The 21949-nt window shown below is 37.3% G+C and overlaps 1 protein-coding gene across 1 annotated transcript in view; it reads right to left on the reverse strand.

Moving 5' to 3' along the window:
* The window catches only part of LOC150104433 (alpha-2-macroglobulin receptor-associated protein-like), a 211220-nt gene that overhangs the window by 62999 nt on the left and 126272 nt on the right, over nt 1-21949 (reverse strand). The window contains exon 5 of the mRNA XM_090396367.1: nt 7847-8091. Within this exon, the coding sequence (XP_090252493.1) occupies nt 7847-8091 (245 nt within the window). The remainder of the gene's footprint in view (nt 1-7846; nt 8092-21949) is intronic.

Below are 21949 nucleotides of genomic sequence, written 5' to 3' on the forward strand. Positions count from 1 at the left end.
TGATACGAAAAGGATAGTTGCTTTTGAAATATGGTTTTACAGAAGGCTGCTGAGGATATCACATACTGAAAGGCACTCAAATGGTTGAGTTGATATTTCTGCCACCTTTTTGTAAAGGCAAAGTACTTCCTGTGTTCTCTTCTAAGGGGGATTTGAAAGTAGCCTGAGTTTAAATCCAGTTTGGAAATATACTTAGCTCCCTCTAGACCTATCAACAGCTCCTCAATCTTAGGGAAAGTCAATTGGTTTGGTGACCTTGTTTACTTCCCTTAGATCCAACACGAATCTTAAACTCCCATTGCTTTTCCACTAATATAAATGGACTGTTCCATTGAGAGCTTGATCTCTCAATGATCCCTGCCTTCTCATAGTCCTACAATAGTTTCTGTAGTTGCTCCACGTGTTTGATGGGAGTTTGATACTGCTTCACATAGACAGGGGATGTCAAGGTGATTTGAACAGCATGCTCAATCTGGTCTGTGCAGGACAAGGAGGTGATTTCTTTAGTGAAAATCCCTGGGAAACGTTGAAAAATCATGGAGAAAAATTCGTCTATTTCCTTGCTTTCATCCACTGAAATGGCCAGACTAGTGGCACTATTTAGCATGGTTTTCTTCCAATCATAATATTCCCTGTCTGATTTCATCACTTCAACTTCTAGAGACTCATTCATTTGTCTTCCTTTTTGAGATCTTCCATCCTCAGTACTAAAGCTGGGCTGGTGTTCTATCCCGCAAAGGAATATTATTCCCTCAGTAAAGTTGCACATGAACTGATATCTTTCCAAAAAATCGAGGCACAGGATCACCTGGATGCTTGTATCCGAAGTCTCAGGAAGGACTATCAATTCATGCAACAGGAAAGCATGGCATTGTGAGAATTCATTTACTTTTGTTGAAGTGTATAGCTTGGACTTTGCAATCCCTGTTATTCTAATTGTATTTGCTAATTTTACAATGTCATTCGAGTTTAGACTCCCTAATTTTGAAAACATTGTCCAAGAAATGGTGGAAATGTGAGCTCCTGTATCAAACAGAACCTCACAGGGAATATTTTCAATTAAGCTTTGGGGAATTGTACCCCTTCTACAAACCACCGCCACACTTTGCATTTTATATGTTTCAGGCTCTTCTAAATGGGCCCAAATTCCCAACGTCTCAGGGTATTCAACAAGGTTAATGGGCATATGCCTCATTTTTGGACTAACTTTAACCCTCTCCCCTTTAAAGTTTCTATTTCTTGACCAGTTCCCTTCCCTCACTATCTTGTCAGGATAGCTTCCAGGAGTGCTTTTCACTCTAAGCTTCTTCAACATGTCAGATATATAATCCAGTTTTTTTGAGCATTTCCTTCTGATGAATTTCTACCTCTAATTTAATTAGCCTCCTTAACTGCTCAGGACTTAAAGGTCCTTCAGATTTTTCCTTAGGGTCCTCAATTTGACATCCAGATCCAACGCGATTGGAATCCTTTTTATACCTTGCAAGCTAGAAACCAGGGTTAATAACCTTCTCCTCTGACCTTAAGTTATCCTCAGGGGAACTGATTCATTCCATAAGGCACACCTGTCTTAGAGCAGAAGAATGATATATTTCTTCCAACTTCCTCTCTGGCCAAATTGTAACACTCATCCAGACTCTTGGCCTGCCTGTTATATGCTACTCCTTTCAGTTCATTTCGTAAACCTGACTTAAAGTGCTGGAATACCAACCAATCAAGGTAAGGTTTATCTTCCTTGGAGACACTTAGACTGTTTGCAATGGTCAGTAGTCTGTCATAAAAATTGTTTTCTTTCTTTCTTAGCACACCCAAAGGTTAGGGCTCAAGCTTCTTACTTTGGAGAACTGGGAAATTAAGGTTTCCTTCAACTTCGTGTATTCCAAGGTTTCCCTAAGTATTGGGGATGAATACAGGAAGTTCTTGGCCTTTCCAACCAGTTTGCTTCTAAGTAGAATTAACAGTTGGAAGTCTGATCACCTTCCAACCTTTCTTAGCTCCTCGACGAAACTAAAGAATGCCAAGACATTGTTGTCACCAGAAAATTGCAGGATGACAAGTTGAGGTTTAATTGTACGGAAAAATTCTATGTCTTCCATTTTGGGATTATTTGATTGGTCAACACTTGTAACTTGACAATCCATTATTATTTAACAAAAAAAATTTTTCTCAAAGTTAAAAATTGTAACTGCCTGATCTGTTACCAAAACTGTCTCAAAAATCCACAATATTTTTGGTATTATTAAATGTATTTAAATCCTGTCGGCTGCACCATTGTAAATATCTATTTTTTTACATGATATTATTATTTATTTATTATTATTCAGTTTATTTATTATTACATTGGACTGTGAAATTTTCTATGTTTTATTTTATTATTATATCTTATTTTTTTGTATGTCGATCTGCATCAACTGTAATATTCTATGATTTAATTTTCTTATCTTATTCTCTTTCCTTATGTCTACTTTACTCCTACTCGTATAAATCTTTCTGTTAAGTTCTCTTTACCTTTTTCTATCTTAAGCCGATTAATTTACAGGGGCGTGCCAAGGAAATTTGCCATCTAGGTGCAAACTTTTATTGGCCGCTCCTAATACTGCATTATAATCCAAATTAGATATTAGCTACATAAAATGCTGCCCTATCAACGTTGCCTGAGTGCCATGTACCCCCTGCATCCTCGGTTTGGCGTGGCCCTGTTAATTTAGTTCCCGCTTGCAATCCTTTATACTACCTACAAGTGTTAGCAAAAGACCTCTAGAATAGGCAATTCACGGAATACAGTGTTAACCATTTCCCACGCAATATCATTCAGGGAAAATTTGTTTTTTTTTGACTGGGCCACCCCGAATTAAAATTATGGCACAGGAAGAATAGTAAACTTTTAAAAATAATACCTTAAATAGTCAGTCATGGCAATTTCTCTAATTTTAGGCATGCAGGTTTTTGATATTTTTATGAGACAGTGGATTGGCAAAACAAGATCAGGCAAGCTATTAACAAAACAAACATGTTATTCATTCTAAGACAAATTATTTACAAAATACAAACAGCACATATCATGTGGCTGGTTCTAACTAAGACAACAAGAGCACAATGGAGACAATACAATCATGTGTCTAATTCTCCACACGATCATTTAAACATTTTTGCTCAAGCTTTCACACAAAGACATTATAAATACACATACATTTTCAGACACTTGGATAGAATTTAACATACTTTAACTTCACTCACCCGCGCGGTTAGCCTAGCGGCTTTGCGCTTCGCAACCATATGCCTGGGGAAGGAGTGTCCTAGGTTCGATTCCCGTCAGTGACGTGAGGAGCTGAAGGATCTTCCTCAGCCATAGCCAAGTTAGCCAGTCTTGGGCGTGGACAGCAGGGTTTTTTCCCCAGTTTATTCTGGGGTTTTTCATCCCGCAAAGCAGGCAAACTGGCCTTGAGAACTCAACACTACAGGCCACAGGATACACCGGGGCATAAGGCTGACCACCTTATCCTGTAAACGGAGTGAGGTCCGATGATCAATGGACCCTCGACACCGCAAGGTAAAAGAGGGTATAAGGAAGATGATGATAACTTCACTCACGTTATAAACAGAAAAAGGCAAAACTTAAACCACATTCAGTTTTTGCATTACACAACATTAGCAAATCTTAGATCTATATCTTCTATTATTGACATTCAACTTGAAGTACAGCTTTCCAACCTCTCTAGTACTTTCTATGCTAATAATTACCAGAACCAACATCAGTCGCTTGAACTTCACAATCTAGGATATTACTTAAAACATTCTACTTACAATCTTTGCCAGTTCATTACACAGTTAGATCCTTAAGGCTTATGGGCACGTTCCGCTTCTTCCAAAAAAATTTCCGATCAGGCACTAGGTTACGGCAGCGATAATTCAGCATACACGAAGATCATCAAAGAATCATATGGTAGGACATATGGAAAGGACCGCCTCTGCTGCTATCAAACTTCCCATCTTCGTCGTAACTGCTGCTCACAGAATGCGACTCTCACCATCCTCAGCTTGGCACAGGAATAAAACTTCGAAACGTGAGCCCCTTGGCCCCTCAATCTCTGCCTTTTATATCACTCTTCCGGATTTTACTGGAGTTTTTCCATCACCTACGCTATCGTTGGGCTTTGGCAGGAAAACTCAATCTGGTGACCTTCGCAATTGTCGCTAGCCTTAGGTCTATTTGCCTAATCCTGTCTGAGCTTAATTTATGTTACAATTCTAGTGGTTCTTATTTAAATATGCTAACAATTTGTTACCAGATTTAATACAGTAAAGTCAGATATACCTTATTTTGATAATAAGTATTTTATGTAATTTAAAACAGTTACAGGTGAGCTAGAGAAATAAAGGACTACACAGTAACAATGTTGGATTTTGTATAAGCATTTGACAGGACAGATAAAAACATGGATGTATATGAGGGTGGGTGACAGAGAGAGATAGCAAAGAGTGACACGTGGAGCCAGAATCTAGGAAAAGGCATGTTACTAGTGGTGCACATGCAAGGTTCTATTCAACCACTACTGTAATCTGTTATATAAATAATGCAGGAAATTATTTAAAGGAAAATATTTAGTTACTGATAATGTAAATTAGGGTTAGCATAATAGTTAATCAAAGTAATGTAGAAAGCTTACAGAACAATTTAAATAGGCTGACACCATGAGCAAAAGATAATAGGTGCCAGTTTAAAATGCAGAAAAAGTGTCGGGTTATGCTTCTTGAAATAACTTGATACTTAAGAATTAAGGAAGGAATTAAAAATAACAAAGTTATCATTCCTCTTCATGAAGTAATGTGGCCACATCTGGCTTACTATGCTTGTGTCTGGTCACTAGATTTTCTTGAGGTTGAGGAAGTGGTGAAGAGATCCAGATTTGTGTGATCATGGTGGTAGCAGAAATATGGTTTGTGGGTTACAATAGTTGGTTGATAAGTAGAAAAGATTGGATATGATAAGAATGTTTGACTTACCAAAAAAAGGTTTCACAGGATTGATGGAAAGAAAATATTTCAGCACTTGGCTAGAAGAGACAGAACAAAGGGTCATGCCTAGAAAGTGAGTAAGACTGTTGTTAACAATGGTGTGAAAACTATATTGTTTTCTTGGTGAAGAGTGGAATGAGTTGCCAAGTCTGCTGTAAGTGTTTTGTCAGCCAATGCATTCAAGGAGAGGTATGATAGATATTGCATGTGTTTTACAATGCATCATTCAACTCTATGGAGAGTCGAATGATGTTAAATGTGCTCATATCAAATGATGTTCCTGTTAAATGTGCTTATGTCTAAGTCACAGGATAGATTTGTATGCTTTTAAATAAAGTTAAATTCATAAATATTTTACTAATAAATGTCAAATCTAATATTATAAGTTTAAAATAAGATTAGGATGTAAATATTCAGAGGTAACTGGAGATAACTGCATGCAAATAATGACTATCATCAAAATGCTGGTGAGTATGTACTGGGGGATTAAATCAGTGAAATTATCAAAAACACAGTTGACGTTTACTGTATCATACATCATCTTCAAATTTCTGACATGTACCCTCAAAGGGTGTACAGGATAAAAGAGTACTTCATGAACAATTTACCTCATTACTAACTTCCTATCTACAATTTTCCTCCAAATCAGTCTGTTACTTGTCAAGACTCCAACATTATCAGATCTTATATTGCTATCGTCTAAGGCACTTTGTACCGTATCAATCCACCTATATCTTGGTGTTCCTCTGGGTCATTTTCCTGCCAACCTGGCAGAGAACACTTGTTTTGCTAATCTTTCCTCGCCTTTCCTAAACTTTCTGTTTAAGTGACCTTACCACCTCAGATTAGTTCTGCTAATGCATTCCTGGATGCTGACAATGTCAAGTTCTTTCCTAATATCCTCGTTTTTAATATGATATTGCCATTGATGCCACTTGTTCACACCTCTGATCTTTCTCAGGACTCTCATATCTGCGGTCTCTAGTCTTTGGTCAAGTGTTTTACTTCTGACACAGCTCTCAGATCCATAATAACTTAAAACTGGTTTGAACACTCTCTTGTATACAGCTAATTTAGTGTTCCAACTAATTTCTCTCTTATTCCATATGAATTTATTCAATTGACTTCCTACCATACCAGCTTTGTTGATTCTGTTGTCTATTTCTATATTTAATTTACCATCTTCACTAAAAATTGTGCCTAAGTAGCTGAAATGTTTTACTTGTTCCACAGGTTCCCCATTCAAAACACAGTTTCAACAACATTTTCAATGATTCTACCTATTTTCATTGTCTTTGTCTTTTTATTGCTGACTTTCATACCATATCTATTACAACAGTTATTTAATTTAGTCAGAGAATCTTGGAAACTTGTAGCGGAATTATTTAGAATTATAACATCGTCCGCATAAAGCAAACAGCTGACATTAACATCTCCAATTCTGATATCATGTTTAATACCACTTTCTTTCATAATGTGATCCATATAGATAATGAATAACAGAGGGGATAATGTACATCCTTGTCTCACACCAGATTTAATATTAAACCATCATCCTGTACTTCCTTCAATTCTAACTGCTGACTTGCAACTCAAATAAAGACTAAGTACTGCTTGATATAATGCCCCATTGACACCATATAACTGTAGCGTATTGAATAGCTTCTCTCTTGGCACCTTGTCATATGCCTTTTCCAAATCGACAAAACTTAAATACAGATCTATGTTATATTCCCATGCTTTCTCGATTAATTGTCATAAAGTGAAGATCTGATCCTGACAGCCTCTATATGGCCTGAATCTAACTTGTTCTTCACGAAGCTTTTCTTCTCAACCGTTTCTCAAGTATACTGGCATAAATCTTACCTGGAACACTCAGTAGGGAAATACCTCACTGTAAGACTTTTTCAAAGTCTTACAGTGATTGCAGTACAACCACTGTAAGACTTTTATACCACCATACTTCAACATTTCTGGTCGAATATCATCTACTCCTGCTGCCTTTCCATATTTCAAGCCTTTGATAGCTTTTTTCTACTTCAAGTATGGATATGTATTCCTGACTGTATGCCTGTAGAGTGTTTTTTACCACTGTGCTATCACTGCTTGTTTCATTTAGCAATTTTTCAAAATAATTACTCCATACTTCAAGGATATCTATTTCTCCTGTTTTCATGTCACCTTTATCATCTCTAACTTTTTCTACAGCACTCTTTCCTCCATTTCTAAGCTTCTTCAACAACCTCCAGAATATCTTGCCATCGTCTTGATATTTATTTTCTATGTTCTTGCCAGAGTTCTCCCATGACTTTTTTTTAGCTAGTTTTACACAGTGTTTAGCATTCTTGCATTTGTCTCTGTATTCTCTAAGAGGGCGATGCCCCAGCCGGCAAGAAATTTTGTCATGTTGTACCATCATTTTGTATATTGGTTAAAGCCAATAAGAAAACAATTTGTCAGCTAAATCCCAAATTGCCAGCCCATCCTCGTTCATTCAGTATCCAGGTAGATATTCAACAGGGTGCACCACGAGAAGGTGAGGATTGGAAATTTGGTCAGAAGCCCTGGTCGGTTCTCCGCATTCCTTTAAAGGCTATGTGGAGGTCTCCTCTCAGTTATACAGCTTTGACCCTTAAGCACCCCTGTATCATACATGATTATAACAAAGTGACAAAATTCCCTTAAGCCCAGCACTTTTTTTAAGGGAAATTTGATATCTGCTAAAACAAATTATTTCTGCAGGTTCTGTAGTTACAGTGAAAACATATTTAGTGCAAAATGACAACACACACAAAGTTGCTGTACAATTTATAATTCATTGAAAGGTTACCTTAAGAGATTCCATTTCTTCAGGAGTGAAATCTGTTTTTTGGGCCATTCTCCATAACTGCTCCACTTGGGGTTCTTCATACTCTTTCTTCTCAGCGGCAGAAATAATCTGATCTGCTAATTTATTATAACCTTGTTTTAATTCTTTATGTTTTTCTTTCATGACTAGCTGAGGATTATTAGACACTTTCCAAGACATTTGAGTTTCTTCTTTATACAGCATACTTTCAATAGAATTTTGTTCTTCTGCAAATAAAGTTAAATACAATAACATTAATTTAGAGAATTATATGATCCTGTAATTGATGAAGCACATGTATTTTGTTCTTCTTGTAGAGAGGTTTATACACTGGTTAAACATGATAACTAATAATTAAGGAATTGACAGCGTACACTAGAAATATAAATTAAATAAACTTTAATATATACTTTCCGATATCTCAGCAAACGTCACTATGCCATATTCTTGGGAACTTAATACAAAGACAAGTGCACGCAAGTACTACATAACAGCAAATGAGAACCGAATCTAGGAAGCTAACATTTTCCTAAAGTCCTGATGGTGCCACCTGGTGGGCTATATTGATAGTTCTTGGCCTTTGGGCTGAAGTTCTTCTGATAAATGTTTCCCAAAATTGGGGCAGTCTCATGCATCCAAATTTGTTGAGGTTTGGCATGTTCCTAAGGGCTGAGGGCGATTCCATGAATAGTCTTTCATATTTGAACTTGCTACAGTGTATTACTCTGGCTTTCTTCCATCTTATTCTGTGGTGAGTATCCAGAGCGTGGTCTGCAAGCCCAGAGTGGCTGTACTGGTGAAATCGGATGTAATACTTGTGTTCTGAGATTCTGATATTTGCTGTCCTGCCTGCTTGGCCAAAGTCAGACAATTTACAGCTGCAAGGGACCTGGTATACACCAGGTAGGTCTAGGGGAAGTGGTTGGTCTTTAGTGGAGTGAATAAGGGATGCCAATTTTCTATATGGTCTGTAACAAGTGGTTCAAGTCATGTTTTTTTAAGATTTTATTGATTTTTTTCCGAGATGCCTTGGATGTAGGGAATGGTGATGGATTTAGAGTAATCTTTTTTGTGAAAGGGGGGGGGGGGGGAGTTTGTGGATAAAAGGTTTAAGTATTTTTTGGATTCTTTTTTTTTGGGGGGGGGGGGGTTGCCATTGGCTGAGAACGTGTCACGGATGTGATTTAGTTCAGTGGTTAGGGCTTGATCATTTGAGCAGATTATTTTTGCCCTGTTGAATAGTGTCTTAACTCCATATTGTTGTGAGGGACCGGGGGGGGGGATCGGATTGTTGGTGAATGTATCTGCCTGTATGGGTGGGTTTTCTATAACCTGAGGAAACCAAGGTTCCATCAGGTTGGCGGGTGACTATTGTGTCTAGGAAGGGGAGGTTATTGTTTTTCTCTTTTTCCAGGGTGAACTTGATTCTAGGGTGTTGGTTGTTTAAGTGTGTTAGGAAGGAGAGGAGTGAATCCGGGCCATGTAGCCAAATAGCGAACACATCATCAACGTAGCGAAGCCATATGGTAGGTTTTTGTAGGGCTGAGTTTAAGGCTTTCTCTTCAAAAGTCTCCATAAAGAAGTTGGCCAAGGGTGGGGAAAGTGGTGAACCCATGGCTGTCCCCTCTATCTGTTTGTAGAATTTTTCCTACCAAACGAAATAGCCTCTGTTCATTGTAATGTGAAATAGGGCTGAGATATTGATAGGAAATTTAGCTTGGATTAGCTCCAAGGTTTCTTTGAGGGGGACATTCGTGAATAAGGAGATGTCAAAACTGACCATTATGTGATTATGTTGGAGTGTAAGATTTTCTATACTGGCTTTGAAGTGGGCTGAGTTTTTTTATGTGTGATGGTGTGTTGCCAGTATAGTGTGAGAGCGCTTTGGCTAGTTTGTAAGTGGGAAAATCAATGCCATCCACTATGGGACGTAATGGCACATTTTCTTTATGTATTTTTGGAGCCCATATATGCAGGGGGGGGGGGGTCTAGAGTTGTATAGTTTTAGTCTGTTGGTAATCTCCACAGGCCAAAAAGTGACCTTCTTAAAGAGCCTTTGGAGTTTTCTAATTTGAGAGTTGGTGGGATTGTATTTAATAGTGAGGTAAGTGGCTCGATCTAATAGTAAAGCCTTAAGCTTACCTGTGTAGTCATTAAGATTGAGTATCACAGTGGCGTTCCCCTTATCCGCTTTGGTGATCACTATTTCTTTGTTTTTCTTCAATTCTTGTAGTGACTTGTATTCACTAATGGATATGTCGGTTTTTAGAGGTTTTGCTTTTGTGAGAACACAGGCTACATCCAATCTAATATCGTTGGTGATGTGGTTTGGAAGGTGGCGAATCCCGCGTTCAATTTGGATCATTAATTCCTCGGCCGGTAATTTCTTAGGAGCAATGGCAAAGTTGTGACCACGTGACAGAGCGTTGATTGCTTCAGGCTTCAAGATAACTGAAGAAAGGTTAACTACAGTGTTGGTTTGTAGTTTAGGTTTGGACGCCGAGTTCTTTATTAATTTATCAAACTTGTTGATATGTTGGCTCCATATTCGTTCGAATTCTTTATTAGCCGCCGTACACGAGACGTCATGTAGGACTGACCAAAGCTCATGATTAAGCGTATTTGAAAGCTCATTTTCTATCGCTAAAATAGTTCTGTTTATGTCAGCTAGGGAACCACATGTAGCGGTAATTTGCTCCCGAAGTAAAGCCTGGCTTGTCCGGTTGTAGATACGGAGAGCTTTCTCTGAAACGAAACGGTGTTTAAATTTCACACAGTTAGGGATGACTTGATTATCCCGGCAGCATTTTAGGAATGACAGACGGTTAAGTTGTCTGGATAACTTCAACTTCAGTTTGCCGTAATGGCGGGCCTTGCGTGTGAAGGAATCTCCGTGGATGATCGTAATTCTTGAAGAGAGGTTTGTAAATCAACAAAATCTTAAAAAAACATGACTTGACCACTTGTTGCAGACCATATAGAAAATTGGCATCCCTTATCTGCTCCACTAAAGACCAACCACTTCCCCTAGACCTACCTGGTGTATACCAGGTCCCTTGCAGCTGTAAATTGTCTTACTTTGGCCAAACAGGCAGGACAGCAAATATTAGAATCTCAGAACACAAGGATTACATCCGATTTCACCAGTACATACACCCTGGGCTTGCAGACCATGCTCTGGATACTCGCCACAGAATAAGATGGAAGAAAGCCACAGTAATACACCGCAGCAAGTTCAAATATGAAAGCCTATTCATGGAATCAGTCTCAGCCCTTAGGAACATGCCAAACCTCAACAAATTTGGAAGCATGAGACTGCCCCAAATTTGGGAAACATTTATCAGAAGAACTTCACCCCAAAGGCCAAGAACTACCAATATAGCCCACCAGGGGGCACCATCAGGACTTTAGGAAAATGTTAGCTTCCTAGCTTCGGTTCTCATTTGCTGTTATGTAGTACTTGCGTGCACTTGTCTTTGTATTAAGTTCCCAAGAAGATGGCAACGTGACGTTTGCCGAAATATCGGAAAGTATATATTAAAGTTTATTTAATTTATATTTCTAGTATACGCTGTCAATTCCTTAATTATTAGTTCACATGTATTTTGAAGCTATTAGTAATTGATAAGCAATCTTAAATTTTATAGAACATCCCTTAATTTCAAAGCTCTCAAACCTAGTTTATATTGCTATTGTATAAGAAAATATTGAAAACCATACCCTTGAAATCATAGTTTTGTTATAGTTCTTTTCCTTCACCCTCACATTTAAACATTATTTTATGTCTACTACACGGTCTAGCACAGTTTACTACACACACACACATTGAGTCTGAGGCTGGAAACTTGTACATAATATATTATAAAGTGCATATGGACCAGAAAAAAATTAGGGACAACTGTTTGTTCTGAAGTGTGATAAAACATCATAAGTAGCAAAATGATAAAAAAATACTCAGGATTCCGCAGTAACCCATTTTTTTGCTCTCCTCAAAAGTAGGATAGAAAATAACTATTTACACTGAGGAAGTTATGCTCGTCTTACATTTTGTTTTATATTAATTATAATATATTTATATTTATTTATTTATTCTTATTGGCAAAAGGAATACAAAACATCTACAGGTCAATTTCTAGATTTTAGCCGAAGACTAGGTGGATTTATGAGAATCTGATGCAGGGGGCAGGAGTGGGCTTTATCACTGCTCATCACTTTATTAAATTCTTTAATCGACACTTGTCTTCTCCGTATGTTTGGTAGAGCAATGTTAGATAGGACAGGCAGTCAGGAGAGAGAGGGGTGCTTCACACTGTCCCACTAATTGTGCACAAGGTAGAATTTAACTGGGTGTCTATAATGTTAGTTTGTGCACTTCTTTCTCAGACATGGGCACAGTATTCTGCTGCAGAGAATGTGAGGGCTAGTGCAGATGACCTTAGGACTTCTGAACCACAACCCCAGGTTGTTCCAGCAAGCCTGGAAATGATATTGTTTCTCATTTTAACAGTTGGACAGGTTGGTGATGTGCCTTTTATAGGTTAGGCTTCTGTCCAGGCTCATGCCAAGGTAATTTGGGTGAGGCTCGTATTCTATCATTTTTTCACAGAAAGAAAGGTTGAGGTGTCCATTTGCCTCTGCATTGTTCAGGTGAAATACCATGGACACAGTTTTTGTTGGATTTGGCTTCAAGTGCCACTGCTTGAAGTACTCTTCCAGGATGTTCAGGTCTGTGTTCAAGGTTGATTATAGGTTGGCAAAGGAGGTAGATTGATGTAGGATCACTAGGTCATCAGCGTACATACACTTGCTTGAGCTGGTATGTGGTAAGTCATGCACGTAGATGTTAAAGAGTAAAGGGGATAACACAGAGCTCTGTGGGAGACCATTGTGAAGGAATCTGCTCTTTTTTCTGCCAATATTTATTATTATTAATTTATTATTACCTCACAATTCTAGGGAGTCCAAAGACTCATCGAGGGAGGGTATCTACTCTACAACTCTCTTCTCTGCCAATCTTCATTATCTAACACCAACAGCATCTACTGCCGACTACCACCACTAGTACTTTCACAGACAATCACAAACATCCATGCCCACGGCAGGATTCGAACCCGCAGCCTTTTGGCTGGAGAGTGGATACACTAACCACTTGGCCAATCAGGCCGGCATGGTTAGCGTATCCGGATCCATATGGACCGGGATCTTTCTGTTGGAGAGAATGGATCAAAAAGATAGAAAGTTTTTTGCACCTTATAATATTTTCTAGCTTTAGGAGGAGGCCCCCTGATCCAGACTGTGTCATAAGCTGATGTTAGGTCAATGAAAGTGGCTCTGTATTTAAGTTTCTTCTGGAAGCCTTCTTCAATCTGTGTTGTCAGAGCCAGGACCTGGTCACAGCAACTTCTTCCCAGCCTGAAGCCAGCTTGTTCAGTCGGGAGTGCTCTTTCGACGAGTAGTGAAATTCTTTTAAGGAGAATTAATTCTTTCAAAGAGCTTAAAGGTGGAGCAAATCAAGGAGATTGGTAGATTTTTGACATCATTTGGATCTTTCCCTGGTTTGTGCACGGCAATTATTTTGGCTTCCCACCACAGATTGGGTAGTTTTCCAGTCATTATAATTTTTGAGAAAATGGCAACCAGCCTGAGCTCGTTGACTGGGATGTTTTAGAAACTCAGGGAGGATGCCATCCACTACTGCAGTCTTGCAATTCTTGGTGAATTTTAAGGCTTCCTGTACCTCTTCCTGAGATACTGGCTGTACAAGTTCAGGAAGCTCGGGCCTGTCTTCAGGATTTGTCTGATGGAAGAATGCACAGTAATTTTCCTAATGAAGCTGAGACATATCTTGGAGGTTTTCATTAAATGATTAGCCATTTGATCAGGAGTTATCTCTGTTTTGTGTGATGTTGGTTCTGCCCCACCTAATTTTCTCAAAAGTGATTAGCTTTTCCGGCTAGATGTGGTGAAATCAAGTTCAAAGATGGTTGAGATCCATCTTTCCTTATATCCTCAACGAAGAATGGTCCAATGATAAATGAAGCCATAAACCCATACTATACAGTAACTTTGAGTAAATGCAAAGAATTTGTTGGATTGCTTGCAAGTTTTGCAAAGCCATACCAAAGCAATTGTGGGTATTCACAGCTCTGCTCAGGTGAAAAGGAGCCTCATTTCCCCACAAAATCATTCACAGCCATGCAGCATCCAGCTCCACTCGAGCAAGGAATGTTAAAGCAAATGTCAATCAACTTTCAAAGTCCTGCAGTCGCAACTCCTGTGTCAGGGTTATCTTGAATGGATAGAAATGCAGAATCTTCTGTAGAATTTTCCAGACAGTTGTGTCAAGCACATCCATGTGTCTTGGTACAGCACGTGCACTGCAGGAACCAACGCTGTCATGCATGGCCTGCACCACAATGGCAGTAGCAACTTCATTCGCTTGTTGTGAACTGATTAGTTTGTGACCTCTGTCAGGTCTAGCCCCCAACAATCCTGTTTCTTCAAAATAACTGATCATTCATCGTAGAGCACACGGAGATAGAGGACCTCATCAGCATTTGTTCAGGTGACAAAATTCAGAGTGAAGCAACAGTCTTGCAATTGTTTAGGTAGGCTTCATGAGCAAAGCACATTGGGAAAAGGTTAGTGCCATCACTGTAGACAGCATTAAACGAAGGGAAAAATCCCAAGCCCATCTTTTTAAATGATCCTCCTAACAATTTGCAAATTCTGTGCATTTGGTAATACCCTGGTGGTGAGTTTTGGAACTAATTCCCCCCCCTCAGATATTGCTTCCAAAAGAATGACATACAACGTATTTCGGCAAAGTTTTGCATCATTTGGATCACTGGATGGAGCTCCATGAGTCCTTAAACAGGGATACTTTAATTTTGATCACCCTGTATTTTACTGATGAAAGATCTCAAGATGTCTAAAAAGACAAAGACAATGAACACAGGCAAAAAACATTGAAATATCAACTACGTTGTGAATTGACAACCTCGAGAACAAGTAAAACATTTCAGCTACTTAGGCACGATTTTTAGTGAAGATGGTAAATTAAATATGGAAATAGACAACAGAATCAACAAAGCTGGTATGGTAGGAAGTCAATTGAATAAATTCATATGGAATAAGAGAGAAATTAGTCAGAACACTAAATTAGCTGTAAACAAGATAGTTTTAACTTATGGATCTGAGAGCTGGGTCAGAAGTGAAACACTTGACCAAAGACTAGAGACCGCAGATATGAGGGTCCTGAGAAAGATTAGAGGTGTGAACAGATCGCATCAATGGCAATACCATATTAAAAACGAGGATATTAGGAAAGAACTTGAAATTGTCAGCATCCAGGAATGCATTAGCAGAGCTAATCTCAAGTGGTATGGTCACTTAAACAGAATGGGCGAGGAAAGATTAAGCAAAATGAATGTTCTCTGCCAGGTTGGCAGGAAAACGACCCAGAGGAAGACCAAGATATAGGTGGATTGATACGGTACAATGTGCCTTAGATGATAGAAATATAAGATCTGATAATGATATTGGAGTCTTGACAAGTAACAGACTGATTTGGAGGTAAATTGTAGATAGGAAGTTAGTAATGATGTAAATTTTTCGTGTAGTACTCTCATATCCTGTACACCCTTTGAGGGTACATGTCAGGAATTTGATGATGAAGATCTCAAATATATTTAATATCCAAACAAAAAACAGTCCAAGGCAAAAAAAAATATGAGTAGGCATTTTGGGGGTAGTCTGTGTAAAAAGTAGGATGAGATTTTGCTTTAGGTTGTCTTAGCAACCAAGTTGAAGTAAAAGAATGATGCTAAATCTGCCTTATCTTAGATGTTGCTATTGTACCATTAGGATGAGTGCATGCACATGGGTGAGTGATTGAGAGAAAGCAAGAGACAGGCAAAAACATGGTAAGGTAGAAGTTTGCCCAATGGCCTTGGTGAGGGACCAAAAAGCTCAATTGTCATTTCAGCATGAGGCAAATTTAGTACATCTTTGGCCCTTATAAAGCTGTGCTCAATCTGGTGACTAATTTTGTTTTATTTTACTTATTTTTTATTTTTGGTTATAGGCTGCAGCATAAGCTGATTGAGAAGCAAGATTTTTAGCTTGAGCTAATGAATGCATGAATCCTGAATTTTTTCTTGAACTGTTTTTATGCATTTGTTGGACAGAGTGCTTGGATAGGATGAGTTAAGGTTTTGAGTAGGAAATAAAGGCACTTATTCTAGCAAGAATAATTTCACTTATATTTCATCAGAATAAATGCTGCAATCAGGAGAGTAAAAGCAATAATTAGACCACGAAAAACAAAACAGAAATTCTGAAGGTCCCCCCAATCAGCACTATTATAGTGCCATAGGATACAAGGCCGAGAATATCTGGAAGAAGGACGGTCTGTAAAAAAGAAACATGGACAAGGTTATGAACAAAGTGGTCATGAGGAGAGTAAGCACTGTGTATTTAGAAGCATGTCTAAGGTGTTGTGAGAGTGACAGGATTGTCTAATATCCTGACATGTTATTCTATCTATCCCTATGGCTTTAACAGGCCTTTAAGACCCACAACCTTCCAAGCATGCTTGGATTTCGTAACCGAAGTATGAGAATAGGATGGTCACCCCTATGCCTCTAAGTATTCCTGGCTGTATCCCTGTGTGTTCACGGGGCCGGTTTGATTGCTTGCGGGATGAAAAACCCCAGATAAACTGGCGGAAAAAACCCTGCTGTCCACGCCCAAGACCGACTAACTTGGCTATGGCTGAGGAAGATCCTTTAGCTCCTCACATCAGCGATGGGAATCGAACCTAGGACACTCCTTCCCCATGCATATGGTTGCGAAGCGCATAGCCACTAGGCTAACCGCGTGGACCTGACATGTATATTAAATCATTCAATATCATCCCAGCTCTAAGCTGAAGAGAAACAATTCAGTTGCTCTTCCAGCTTAGTCTGTGAAGTTTTAAAAGGGGGAGCCTTTCTGAATTATGAAATCTCCAAAGATTATTATCTCACTGTTTTGAGAATTAGGCTGTATGTCATCAACTTTCAGAGATAAATAATAATAATAAGTCATGAGAATTAAGCGAGTGGTAAAAGGCAAATGAAGGCAACAAAGTGAGACATGAAAATCTTGTGCCAAACAGATCCTATAAAAGGAGATCCAACATCTGGTAACCCTTGGTATGGAATATCAGATCTGATAAAAGTACATAGCCCACCTTTCTTATGGAAGGCATTATGCATAACCTTTCCATGTTACAGTGTGGGAAGCTGATATGAACTAGAGTCATTGAGAATGCCAGTTGGTTCAGTGATGTTATAGCTGATTGGGATGTCTAAGTGGTAGAATACATCACTAATGATAGTACTGAGACCTGAGATGTTAGTACACTTGATGTTATTTAAAAAACAGACACTGATTTTTTTTTTTTAACCTTTCTTTCGTGGTAATGGAATATTGGGAAAATTCATAGAGCAGGGGGAATGCAATAGGGATGGACATGCAGAGATGACTTTCATCCAGACTAATGCAGGCATGGCCTCGAACGTCCTCTGAAACCTGATATACTCAGACCCCTTTTCAGGGACAACAGTAAGCAGCAGCAGCAGAATTATTAGCTTGATCAGGATACCTCCCAAAGCATTACCAACAGATTAAGTTACATGTATTATTTAGCAACCATCCTGCAGAAACTGCTTCACTGCTTGCTCCCAATTAATTAATTACATTGTAGTGACTATGATCAACAAGGCCATATTTATAGTGCATGTGTGGAAAAAAAAAAAAAAGGAAGGACAGAGTATAAACCTACTCTCGTGATGAAACATGGAAATAGCCACTTCATGCCTCCAGTAAGAAGGTTAGTGGTGTTTTCACCAAGCAATGGAAGTCTACTACCCTAAGATCTAGTTGACATTTTCTCCAACTAGGAAAGGTTTTCTTTTAAGGTGGCAATACTTGCATTGTCAGAACCCCATTTGTGAAAATTGAGCATCCCATTTAGCATTTAGTTTTTATTGGTAATTTTTTTTTTTTTTTAATCACTAGAGGGCAAGCTAAGAAAAAAGATTAGTTAACAACGTAGATGTAATTTACCTGTATAGAGTGCAACAGCATGTAGCTTGGTTCTTATACACATGTATCCTTCTGATGATGATCTCAATACAGGGGTCGAAACATCAAGTTATTATTTTATTATTAATCAGTAAAATAATCTTTTCAGCACGTGTGTTTTGTGTCTCTAAATTCATAAATTGAATGCTGATCACTGTGTAACCTTAAAAGAAAGATATCATAGCATAATTTAATCTTTTAATATTACTCTGAAACATTAGGAGGACAAAAACAAAAACTGCAACAAAATTAGCATTTCAAAGGAAAATTTTCATCTAACAATTTAAATTTTTAAAAAATCAAGGTGTGCTCCATAAAACTTAATCTTGCTAAACAATTACTAACAATAAATGTTAGTTTTTTTTTGTTTTTTTTTTTCCCTTAACTGCATGTGAATATCAGGTAGCTGATAATGAACATATAACATTGTGAAGGATCTGATGACTCTCATTGAAATACACATCTTACTCTGAGGCTGGCTTTGTTCACATGGATTTTCATCATCCAATAATTTTCTGAGTTATATCAAAGATAATACATATAAAAATTTAGTACCAATGCCATAATAAACTCATTGGTCATCAAAATCACCTCTACTGTCTTTTCTATGTCATAAGATAATCACTGATTTGTGCCATTACTATGAAATGATTTTGCGTTAAACTATCATGAAAGATATCCAAGTGTGACTTTATGAAATTGCAAGCCTCCTGGTTTTGTGTTCTGCTTAATATAGAATCTTCTCCAGGACTTTTACTGTGTGCTGATTTCAGGACTTTCCATAATTCCTCTATTACAACTAGTAGTTTAGTATCTACTGCATTGAAATTTAGCAGAGGTGTGTATATGTTTCTCTGCCTTTGCAGAGAAACATAAAGTATAGCCCCCTATATAAATCAATGCATGCTTCCATTAATTTTTTTTTTGCTACTATACTGTACCACTCTCCTTGAATTTTTTTTAAAATCCAGTTTTTCATTCAGTGTAATCCTTGCATGATCCTTTTCAATGTTTTTTTGTTGTTGTTGTTCTGTTTTCTATTATGCTTTTATGGTTCTTGCATTTTCTGATGATTCTGTTCCTAACTTACACATTTCTATATTCTCCATGCTACTTCTACGTCTTTAAGAACAAGTATCCATACCATAATTTTTTCTGATGTTCTGTTTGTTGGTGATTTTTTTCAAATCCTTGATGACTTATATTGTTCTTAAAGTCATTTCCTCCATTTCTGCAGATAATTCTGATTCATCCATACTTCTTTTAACTTTCCTTACATTATTTTCTCAAGCTTTTCAATATGGTTTGCTATACCTTCATCTGTAGGCTTTTGATTACAAATTTCAATTTTTCTCTCTTGATTTCTCTCTCAATTTTTATTCTTGCTATCACTAACCTACAATCACTGTCATAAGTTCATCTGGCTGACATCAGAAACATATTCTAATACACTGGTGACCAAAAGCTAAAGACAACTACATTTTAAACTATGTATATGAATTTTCATGACTACAGCCAAATGTGGACATAAATGTATTGCCAGCACACTAATAAATTATATTACATAAAAAGTTTATAAATTTCATACAAATTAAATTGCAATACATTTCTGGCAAAAGTTACAAATCTTCTAAGGACGTACTTAAGGAAATAATGTACAGTGCTTGCAGAAAACTATGCAGAGAGACATTTCAATATGAAATATGTCCACCTCAAACTGAAATGCAGCTCTCACAACATCGTACCATGCTTAGTACCAAGCGATTCAGAAGTTCTTGAGGCAAACTGGCCCACTCCTCCTTCAGACTAAGGATAATGCATGACCCTATTGCATCACAAACATGTTCTATGAGGTTGAGATGTGGGGAGCATGCTGGCTACACAATTCTATTAATATCTTCGGTCATTAATACCGGAAGAGGATTAATACCGGAGGAGTGGCCTCTTCGGGCCTTAAAAGTCATCGTTGAATCTCTTAAGAGGACATTATGGTTTTCTTTTTCCTAATGGTTTGTAATTTAAGGCTTATTTTGTAAATCTTTCTGTTTATTTTTTTAATGTGTTCCATCCATTTGTGTTTATATTTTTTAATTTTTTCTATTATTGATTGCTGGTTTGATTCTTTCATAATTTATTCGTTTCTTTTGTGATCAAATGGAGTATACTTTGCAGTTTTTCTCAAAAACTTCATTTCAACTATTATTAATCTTTGTTTGTCTTTCTGTTTTATTGTCCAGATTTCACTTCCATACAATAGGACTGGTTTGGTTTAAATATAGAGTTAATCACACCTGTTTTTAAATGTTTTGTGATTTTTAGGTTTATATCTTTTTCATATGTAATCATACATCTTAGGTAGTTAAATGAATTCACCTGTTCAAAAACCTTGATATCTATTACTGTTTTAGTTCTTATTGGATCTTGTGCTTTAAAGGCCATCGTTTTTGATTTTTCTGTTAATATTATCGTTCCATAATCTTTGGCTATCTCATCTAAATTTAAAATACCTTTCTGTAAGTTAGCTTCAGAATTTGTAATTATTATTTGGTCATCAGCAAAAAAGAGAGTTTAAATTCACAGTAGGAGAAAGTTTAATACTTTGATGGAAATTTTTATTCTGTTTTATTATTATTTCATTTAGAAAATATTAAAAAGAGCGGTGAAAGGGGACAGCCCTGTCAGACTCCTTGGTTTATCTCTCTCATATATGATAGCTCATGATTTAATCTTATTTGTACAGGTAACCCTCATATAACGTGATACTTATACAATGCAATTTCGATATAACCTGGTCTACAAATTGCAGCAACCCTTTATCTTTTGATATATTTTTCACTGTGTGACTTAAAAATCAAATTTTATCTTCGTCAAATTTGCGTCCGCCTGTATCACACGTGTAGCCGGAAAAGGTTGGTCGATTGGTAGAGCCTCTGCTACTAATGGCTCAGTTAAGTAAGTTTGAGCGCAATTAATAGTTGGAAGGGGACCAATCATTCGATGCTGTTGGCACACTCTCCCTCGATGAGTCTTTGGACTCCCTGGAGGTGTCAAATAATAATACTCCTATATCAATGTAGTTATAAGTAGCGAATTTATATTAGGGGAAATACCCTTTAGCACAAATGTAAGTCAATTGTTTACTGTATAAAGTGTTTATTGTTGAAAGTTGTCTTCGTTTTCTCCCAGGAAAGCACATTAAAAATCATAAGTGTGTTAATCTCAAGACGAGAACTTTATTTTCTAATGAGTTACATACAATATGCAATGCTTTTTTATGAAATTACTATACAAATTTATTTTTATAGTAATGGCCACTTAGAGGGCTTTTGCGATATGGTTGAAAAGAGGAGGAACTAGTACAATTAACAGATGATGGGAACCAAATGGCAGGGAAAGTTCTGCCGAATATTCTGATTGTAATGAATCCTTTAAAGAAATTAGCAGAAGGATTGGACTTGGCAAGAAAGTTAGGAAGTTATTTTATGGATAATGATCCCTCAATGGAGTGCTCCGGAAAATTCAAGAAACAATTGGATAATATTTGTTTAGCTCCATATTATAAACTTAATAAAAAATCGCAGCATAATGGTAGGCAAGGTCTTATTACTTCTTGATAACTAAACTAGCCGAAGTATTCAATAAGAAATTATACAAATGATGTGCAAGAGATTTCAAGTGATGACGACGTCCGGCCACTTGTAAATAAAGAACATCCACGTTCTTTTAGTTTTGAAGACAGTGATGACGATTAAAATATACTCTTTATTTTATTTTGCCTAAAACATTTATGCATTATGTGCAATGAAGTTTACGTACAATTCATAATTTTTATAAGTTTATACTATGTATTTGTTTCATAGTGTATGTTTTCATAACTTACATGAATTACCTGAAGTAAATAAAAATGTTTTTCTTGGATATGTCATTGTTGTTGATATAATTTTTTTAAAAAAT

Source organism: Typopeltis vanoorti, chromosome 8 (assembly GCF_054136105.1).
Source record: "Typopeltis vanoorti isolate ZY-2024b chromosome 8, IOZ_Tvanoo_1.0, whole genome shotgun sequence".
NCBI lineage: Eukaryota > Metazoa > Arthropoda > Arachnida > Uropygi > Thelyphonidae > Typopeltis > Typopeltis vanoorti.